Here is a 10,000-nt window from a genome sequence, read left to right as displayed (position 1 = left end):
CCGTTCTTACCACAATAGGTCCTGTGCTACCACTTAGGTAAACCTCAAAGTGCTCCAAAGATAAAATGAGTCCTAAAGTCTCCTTTTCAACCGTTGAATATTTTTGCTGAGCTGGAGACAGTTTCTTTGAAAAATACGCCACCGGATACTCTTCACCATCACAACCTTGTGATAATACCGCTCCAACACCCACGTCGCTAGCATCCACAGCCAAGCAAAAGGGTTCCTTAAAATTCGGAGTTTTAAGTATTGTAGTATTAATCATGGTTGACTTCAACTTATCAAAAGCATCCTGACATTCTGCAGTCCAGCAGAAACGCTGATCTTTCTTAAGCAAGTTGGTCAGTGGATTAGCCACATCTGCAAAGTTCAATACAAACCGCCTATAATAGCCCACCATCCCCAAAAATCGGCGAATACCTCTTCGATTCTCTGGTACCTGAAAATCAAGGATTGACTGAATATTTACTGATTTTGGGAGAATTTTGCCATGTCCCACCTCATGACCTAAATAGATTATTTTGGCTTTTGCAAAATCACATTTGTTTAAATTAATCACCAGACCAGCTGCACGCAGCCTCTCGAACAAACATTCCATGTTTTTCAAATGAGACTCCCAACTATTACTGTAAACTACAAGGTCATCTATGTAGACAACTACCCCCTCTAACTTATCAATCACTTGATTCATCAACCTCTGAAAAGTGGCAGAGGCATTTTTCATACCAAAAGGCATGACATTGCATGAATACAAACCTTCCGACGTAACAAAAGCTGATATTTCTTTAGCCCTTTCTGTTAAAGGAACTTACCAATAACCCTTTAAAAGATCAAACTTACTTATGTACTTGGCAGCGCCGACATCATTTATGCAATCTTCCACCCTGGGCAGAGGAAAACAATCAGACTCGGTAACTGCATTTACCTTACGATAGTCGAAGCACATTCTTTGTCCTCCCCCTTCCTTTTTAACTAGCACTACTGGAGAACTCCACGGGCTGAAACTCCTTTGAATTAGATCATGACGTAGCATATATTCTACCTCTTGCTTAATGATGTCCCTTTTGGATGGATTCACTCTATATGGATGTTGTTTAATGGGACGAGCATCTCCCACCTCTACATCATGCATAAGTAGACTGGTTAGTCCTGGAACGTCCTGAAATAAAACTGCGAACTTTGTTATCAAGTTCATTACCTCCTTGGATTGGGTGGCACTTAAATGATCCAACATCCCGGGTAGATTTCCCAAAGCTACGGAATTTCCTAGCAAACTCATACTGGAAGTTTCCCCAAATTCTTCTTTCTCCTCCACCTTGGCTAAAGACAGAACTGGTCGGATGGTTTCCCTGCCCTGGTAGGCTTTTAGCATATTAACATGGCATACTTGAGTCTTCTTCCTCCTGTCAGGGGTTTCAACAACATAGTTTAGGTCATTCACCTTTTTTAAGATCTTCCAGGGCCCCGAGAATTTGGCTTTAAATGGATTGCCTGGAATTGGAAGCAACACCAACACCTCTTCGCCAACCTGAAAATTTCGTAATTTGGTTTTCATATCATAACGCTCTTTCATTTTTCTTTGACTCACCTCCAAAGTTTTTAAAGCAAAATCCCAAGAATTTATCAACTTTTCCCTTGAATCCCTTAAAAAGTCCAGCAAATTTACCCGAGGTTTTACTCCCTCCCAGTGATCCTTCACTACTTCTAAAGGTCCCCTTACTTTATGACCAAAAGTTAGTTCAAATGGCGAAAACCCCCTTACATCACTAGGAATAGATCTGAAAGCAAATAATAAATAAGGAATTACCTGGTCCCAATTCTTGGGTTCCTGCTGCACATACTTACTAAGCATTGATTTCAATGTTTGGTGAAATCTTTCCAGTTGTCCTTGGCTCTGTGGGTGATAAGGCGAAGAAGTTACATGCTTTATGCCTAATTCTTCCAAACCCTGCTTAAATACTTTACTTTTAAAATTACTCCCACAATCAGACTGAATTACCCTGGGTAAACCAAATTTCGAAAAGAACCCCAGCAAAGATTTAAGAACCCTCCCAGCATGTATACTCCTTAAAGGAATTGCCTCAGGATACCGTGTGGCCCTATCCATCAGTGTCAAAATATATTGATTTCCACTGCTGGTCCTTGGCAAAGGGCCAACTATATCAATTATTACCTCTTCAAAGGGTTCTCCAATGGCTGGAATTGGCTGCAGTGGTGCTTTCGGGATTTTCTGATTCGGCTTCCCCGTTGTCTGGCAGACTTTGCAGGTCTTCACAAACTTCTTTACGTCTCTTCTAAGAGAAGGCCAGAAAAACAAATCTGAAAGTTTTTTAAAAGTTTTATTTATACCTAGATGACCAGACAGAAGGTTGTCATGAGCTAGCTCTAATAACTTACGTCTGTAGTTTACTGGTACCACAATCTGTTCTCTCACCTCCCATGCATCTGCAGGTGCTCGTTTTGCTCGACTTATCCTTTTCAACACTCCGTCCTTCCATTCTAAATGAGGACGACTATTATCCTGACTGACTTGCTTACTCCTCTCCTTCTCAAACTCCGCCTTCTGAGTCGCCGCAAATGTATCAATTGCCCATTTACCATTCTCGTCCTTCACGGAAGACAACATGGGATTTCCAGTTACACTTACCTCAGAACTATTTTTCTCAAATAATTTATCGAGCCCCATACAGTCCATCTCCCTGGACTTGCCTTGGGCTCCCGAACGCGTGACCACGAAAACAGGCTTTTCAGTCTTTACCGACTTACCTTGCACCAGAGGACAATTACCTGGAGTCCGCATCTCACAGTCGTTGGCCACTATCACGTCCACTCCCTTTATGGGTAATTCATCCACAATTGCCAGACTCATGGGTCCTTTTACCCATTTAGAGTTTAACACTAACTCTACCAAGGGGCATGCCGTTACTGTTCTCGGGAATCCCCCTAGTAACACAAATTTCCCCTGTCCCTGGCTCAGTCCTTCCGGCAATACCGAACGCAAAATTATGGATTGCGCCGCTCCCGTGTCCCTTAAAAGCTTTACCCGTCTCTCTGACCTATTCTGGCCTTTGATGCTCACTACACCTTCAGAGACATACTTTTTGAAACACTCATCTGTTGCAGTCGAATCCCGACCCAACAGACCCACTGGCTTTGCTTTATCCAACCACAACCGGCACTTCTCTTTTATGTGACCTGGTTGCCCACAATGCCAGCACACCAGTTTTCCACCTTTCTTTGGTGACCCTGGCTTCTCACCTCTATCCGGTGATTCCTCTGTCCTCTTTCCAGGTGACTGACTTGCACCTTTTCCACTTGGATTCCTTTTTGTGCCCCACTTTGCCTTATCACTGAACCGATAGTTCCCCTTGTGGGAAAGGAAAAACTCATCAGCTGCTACAGCCAAAGTATCCAAAAGATCCAACTTAAGATCCTCTAAATGAGTTTTCAGATCAAAATTAATATTATTTTTAAATTCTTCAATGAGTATCAATTCTTTTAAAGCATCAAAATCTTCCACACTTTTGGCTTTCAACCATTCCTGAAAAGCCACTCTTTTCCTCCGTGCAAATTCCACGAAAGTCTCCTCCCATCCCTTCTTCATATTTCGAAATTTCTGACGGTAGGCTTCAGGTACCAGCTCGTACGCTTTTAAAATCAAATTTTTCACTTGGGAATAGTCAGCACTCATTTCTTCGTTCAGGGCAGCATATATTTTCTGTGCTTTACCCATTAACCTACATTGTACCAGCGTAGTCCACATGTTTTCTGGCCATTCTAGTCTATTTGCTAGTTTTTCGAACACAGTGAAAAACTCTAAGGCTTCTGTTTCCTTAAAGACAGGCATTAATTTAATAGCATTCCCTATGTTAAATTTGTTTTCGGCAGGAACTTGCCTTAGGTGGAGTACTTGTAATTCATGCTTTTCCTGTTCTCTTTCCCTTTGTAATCTTAATTGTTCCTGTTCTCTTTCCCGTTCTATTCTTAGTTGTTCCTGATTAAATTTTGCATGTAACATTACTTTTTCATGAATTCTTTCCTCTTCCCTCGTGGCTATCTGTAGTTTCATTTTCTCTATTTGCAATCTTTCCAATTCTAACCTATCCTGTACCGAAATATATTCAGTCCTATCAACACTACTTGTAGTTTCTTCTTTCCATTTCTTAATGGCAGTCACTAACTGTACTAACAGAGTCCCTTTCTTTGTTCCTGGTGCTACAGAGATATTTATGAAATTTGCAATTTCCTGCAACTCAACCTTCCTTAAATCCCCTATTTCTTCTTCCCAATCAACATTACCTAAAAATTCTGCTACCTCAAAACCCACCGCTCCTACCGGATCTTCACCTTTGTCCGACATAGTCTCTTGTCTTAAAAATATGAAGAAAAGAAAAGCAAAGAATAAGTGTAGAATTACCCTTTTGTTTAAGTCTCGATCCTTTTCTTATTTACTCTGATGCCGAACTGGAAAACCACTATTAACCAGTTCTACGGAATGTTTTTACTCGTACAGGCAAGGTCGCCAGTGTTACCGGCGGGCCGACCTTCAAATACCAATTAGGCCTTGTTGCTTAATTTAAGGTGGCCGCAAGTAAACTGCCTTACTGCTTTATTTTTACCAGGTTACTGAAGTACACCCAAAACATCAGATTGGTAAACAAGAAAATAATCGAGAACAATCGTAAACAAAAGAGGGTAAAAAGAACCTTGGAGACGTCAATGATAATTTATTATACAATATATATATATTTAAACAAACACTCGGCAAAGCTGCTCATGTAAACAAAATAGAAAATTACTTGGAAAACACTCTAATTTCATTTACTCAGTTATATAAATAATAAAGAGAACTTTCAGGACACAGACGGAAAACATACCACGCTGAAAACATTTGGAAGAGAGAAGAGTACTAGTAAGAGGTATAGAGGCACAAAAGATTCATATACTATTACCCACATTCGTTATCTCAAAATAACTTGTCAATATAGAAAAAGTAATAAGAAAGTTTAGAGCCTAGTTAAGTACATATATTCCCTACCTACCTAAACACCTTTCGTGACCGAGAAATACACACAAATATATAAAAAAACACACATTATATTAACGAAATTTCGTCCTCCGATGGTACTCATGAAGTGATAATTTTAGAGTCGACTGGATACATAAAAAAGGCACAAGGAATACTCTGACAAGCCTTAACAGTACCTGTCACGAGACCTCACTGGGTCCAGAACGCTATCGATCTATTGCCGATCCTTGGAGTTGCTCATCAGCACAAAACCGTCCTCCTAAACCAAGGGATACATAACTCCCAGCACAACACAACCCTCTTCACTAAGGGATAAGCAGAGGCACCAAACCATACCTGTTTTTCAGGCCTCCCCGGGCCAAACGCTAGCGAACTATGGTCGTCCAAATAGCACCAATTGCTGCTGCTGCTGCTGAAGTATTGATCCTGGATTACGGTTATCAGACCGCTGATGAGCACTAGCGTTCTTTAGCACAATATGTGGACTCCTCTTAATCAAAATTATTTACCCTCCACCTTGACTCCCATTCCAGTCACGTGGAAGTCCAACTCGTCATTAACATAACATGGAAAACAGAAAAGGGGCAGGAATTAACAACTGAACCTAAATACCTTCTTTACCAGCCCGCAGATGGCAGGCTGGTGCACACTAAAGAAAAGCAACTTTTAATTTTGAAAATATGAGAGCAATATGTTACAATTATTACTCAAAAGCTAGAATTACGTTACAATATATATATATATATATATATATATATATATATATATATATATATATATATATATATATATATATATATATATATATATATATATATATATATATATATATATATATATATATATATGTCAAGTTTTTACTCCACTATTTTACATATTAAATATTATAAATACTTTTTAGTACTTTCTTACTTTTTATATGCACGCCCTCTGTTGATTGTTTTCTTCCCTTTTGATCCTTCCTGGTCCCGAGCAAAGTCTCTTTTCCCATTATTCCTCCTTTATGTTCTTCATTTTGTTTACTTGTGTACTTCAAATTTCTTGTTAAGTTAGGTGTGTTCTTCCTGTTCTGAAGACAGTGTACGTGGCTCTTTCTCCTATTACCATGTGTATTATGTTATTTAGATATGTTTAATTGTGTTGAATTATTGAACTATTTGCCATTTGTTTAATTATTATAGTGAAGTATTTTGTTGAAACTATTTCGTTCATGTATAAGCACTAAGTAATTCGTGTTATTTTGTATAATTACTAATTAATAATTATAATAAGGGATTGCTGAGTTTCGTTCACCCGACCATGGTTTCGCACAGATTGGATTTTTTTTGGTGGAATTTTATTTTATTTTATGCTTCCTACTGAGTGTTAGCTAAGACCATCTTAAAGCTAAAGTATTTACCACTGGATACGAGGACATTCAGCTTAGGCATGTCATAATTTGGGGGCCTGTCCGGGATTCCAAATCTGTTGTGCGATTATAAACTGTTGAATTTTTTTTGGTGAATTTTTAAGAACCGTTGGTGAACGATATGTCCTGATATTGTGCTTCATTAATTTGTACAGTTAGTGCCACGCTACGCCGTTCTTCGCTTTCATTAAATTGTGTTTGACAGTAGTTCTAGGCAAGAATACACCTCATCTCTCCTTAAACCAAGGTAAAGTATTTTTCAAGGATAAGTCGATAACAAATGTTAATTGATAGGGATCTCTGCGTATATCGTCTCTTATGCCCGCCTCATTAATATTTCCCATAATAAAGGTCACCCTCGCTATCATATAAAGTGATAAATTACATTAATCTTACGTTACCTTGCACATCGTTGCTTAGCTTCCGACCTTTCGGATTAGCAAAATCCACTCTACTCCTTTATAAAGTCTTCTCATTGCGGAAGTTTTAGTTCATTCTCACACTTTTAGTGTACCCCGAACACTCCATGATTCCAGACTTTCTGTAATTACCGATTTGCTCTAGTTTAACTCCACAAGATTAGACATGTGGTTTAGCCAGGTCGCTGTGTAAATCTTTAGGTTATTACCATTCTGTAACAAGCAGTTGTCGTTATTCTTATGTAAATACTCTTCTCGCTGTCTGTTAGCGTTTTATTATAAGTACAGTAATAGTGTTGGGCTGCAGTTACCTTAAATTTATCAGTATAGGCTCTCGGTAGTAAATATAACTTGTTAAGTTTGTTTATGTTAGGAGCAATGTACGTGTAGGTACTGATAGCTTTATTTTATAAATACGAATACTGTTCAGAATGACTAACTCTAAGTTAATGTATTCGCGTTTAGTCAGCCATTCATTGTTAGGTAGGTAGGATTTGTTGTATTTACAAAATTGTTGTGTAGTGAGTAATTAAACTTTGTTCAAAAAGGCCTTTTAATCTAGAGAGCTTTGTTGGAAACACCAAAGAGGAATTATCTACGCTCAGGTATGCTACTAAACAGGATCTGCGTGACCTTGCAGTGAAATGTAACATTGTGGTTGATCCTGCTTATGTGAAGACTAGATTACTGAGTAATATTTTAGATTATTTAATCAACCAAGAGATTATTGCAGATGAAGAAGAAGTATAAGCACTCAGAATTGCAGCAGGAGTACTTCCGCCTGTTCTAGTAGATACAGAAGTAGAGAAAATAAGGCTTCAATTGCAGTTAGAGGAGGTAAAGAAGGAAACGACCGAACGGGAGCTGTATCTAGAAGAGAAGAGAGCAGAAGCGAGAGAGAAGGAACGAGAAGCGGAGATAAGACACCAGATAAAACTCCAGGAGCTTTCTTCAAGTAACAGAAAGGAAGCCACACTCCCTGCTACGTTTGAAGTTTTTAAAGTAAGTAAGCTTGTACCTGATTTCGACGAGAAAGATCCCGAGGTTTTCTTCCAGAACTTTAAACAAATCGCAGAAACCTTGAAATGGCCTGTAGAATTCTGGTCTTTGCTCATCAGGAACAAAGTTAAGGGTAAAGCTGCATTTGTTGCTTCACAACTGGTAAGTGAAAAAGACTATATAGTATTGAAGAAAACTATTTTGGATGCATAATCCATTACCATAGAAGGGTATAGACAAAAATTTAGAAATTCTGTGAAAACTTTCAACCAAACTTACGTAGAATTTTGTAGTGTCAAAAATAGGCAGTTGAATAAGTGGTTAGAAAGAGCAGTTTTTGATAACTTCGAATCATTGAAGAATTTAATTTTTCTAGAAGAATTTTTGAGGAAAGTGCATACTTATATCTCAACCTTCATTCATTTTAAAGGTGAAACACTGGTAAAGAAGGCAGCTAGTCTTGCCAATGATTACCACTTAATCCATAAATCACAAAAGAGTCAAACTAACAAATCATCTCCTTCCTTTTCCAAATCTCCCCAGGTATCCTGTACTTACTGCAAGAAAGAGGGCCACACTATTGAAAATTGTCCACTTTCCCAGTGCAAAACTTCAAAAGCAAAAGAAGGTAAGAATTCCCAGTCAAGGAGCACATGCCATGTGACTACTCCGATGGAAGGGTTGCAGCCGTTTGAAGGATTTATTTGTGATGTTACTGTAAATGGTACTTCACTGAAGTGCCTCAGAGACTCTGGTTCCTCTCAGTCTATATTGGCAGACTTAAGTTCGGAGAATTTAACTTATACTAAGGAATTTATAACCATTTCAGATTTAACATCTTCCAGGACTCTGCCTCTTGCTGAAATGGAAATTGTTAGTCCTTACTTTACAGGAAAGGCTAAAGTAGCTGTATTAATGCAAGCCTTGCCGTGTTCTCCAGTAGAGCTGATCTTGGGTAATGATCTAGCAGGGTCACAGGTGAAAACTAATTTTATTATTTCATATCCTGAATTCGTAATCCAAGAAGAATGTAAGTCCATAGAATCTCCACCAGCTCTAACTCAAGTTGTGACTAAGAATACTTCCAGGGCAGGACCTGTGAAAAGTGAGAGTAAAACTACTGGAAGAACTATGGAGGCCTTAGACTTAGTGAACGTAGGTAAGAAAGAGTTTACTGAGCTACAGAAAGAGTACCCCAGCCTTAGTGAACTTTGGAAAAAGGTGAGAATTCCAGATGGAAATCCAAAATTGCCATATTTCTATGTGAATAAAGGTATTCTCTGCAGGCATTTTAGGTCACCACAGATTAATAATAACCATACTTGGAAGGATTGCCACCAAATAGTCATTCCTCAACCTCTAAGACATTCCTTGTTAGACCTCGATCATTCTGCAGAATCCCACTTAGGGGTCATCAAGACATACAAAAGAGTAAGTGAAGAGTATTATTGGCCAGGCCTTGGTAAAGATATTAAGAGCTATGTTGCTTCATGTCACCATTGTCAGGTTACAGGTCAACCTAACCAGAGAATCCCGCCAGCACCACTCCAAAACGTACTAGTACCCAAAACTCCTTTTTACAAACTCATCATAGATTGCGTTGGTCCCTTACCAAAGACCAAGAGAGGGAATGAATACATACTGACCGCTGTGTCCCACTTCAAGGTACCCTTTGGCATTTGCAATAAAAAACATAAATGCAAAGACTATATTACTTAACCTTAGGAAGATTTTCACTGTTTTAGGATTTCCTTATGAGTTACAATTTGACCAGGGAACTAATTTTACAAAACATGTCTTCAAACAAGCTATGCATATATTGAATATTCATAATGTTAACTCCTCCATATATCATCCACAGACAAATGGTGCCCTGGAAAGGTTCCATCAAACCTTGAAGAACCTTTTGCGTGAGTACAGCAGTGAAACGGCAAATCATTGGGATGAGGACCTCGATCTCCTAATGTATGTTTTTCGATGCACTCCACATGACTCCACAGGGATATCTCCCTTTGAGGCATTGTTTGGTCGTCGACCACGAACTGTATTGGGTATGGTGAAAGAAAATTTTTTGCATCAGAAACCAGAGGAGACTACTAACACGTTGCATTATATTAAAGACCTTAAATGTAAGTTTCATCAGAT

The 10,000-nt window shown here is 38.8% G+C and overlaps 1 protein-coding gene across 3 annotated transcripts; it reads right to left on the bottom strand.

Moving 5' to 3' along the window:
- Positions 1–326: 326 nt before the first annotated feature.
- On the bottom strand, positions 327–5,748 carry LOC137617100 (uncharacterized). 3 transcript variants are annotated; one of them, XM_068346940.1, is made up of 3 exons: positions 2,174–5,748; positions 1,808–1,894; positions 327–1,528 (listed from the first exon to the last, which is right to left on the bottom strand). In XM_068346940.1, the coding sequence occupies exons 1-3, from the start codon at positions 4,358–4,360 to the stop codon at positions 809–811; spliced, it is 2,994 nt and encodes a 997-aa protein (XP_068203041.1). In that variant the 5' UTR covers positions 4,361–5,748; the 3' UTR covers positions 327–808. The 3 variants fall into 3 exon arrangements, with proteins under 3 accessions (XP_068203041.1, XP_068203040.1, XP_068203042.1); XM_068346939.1 differs by having other exon boundaries at positions 1,808–5,748; XM_068346941.1 differs by lacking the exon at positions 1,808–1,894.
- Positions 5,749–10,000: the final 4,252 nt, after the last annotated feature.

This window comes from Palaemon carinicauda, chromosome 23, assembly GCF_036898095.1.
Source record: "Palaemon carinicauda isolate YSFRI2023 chromosome 23, ASM3689809v2, whole genome shotgun sequence".
Taxonomy (NCBI): Eukaryota; Metazoa; Arthropoda; class Malacostraca; order Decapoda; family Palaemonidae; genus Palaemon; species Palaemon carinicauda.
Note: the sequence above shows the minus strand (reverse complement) of the source record. Positions and strands in the feature narration are given on the sequence as shown.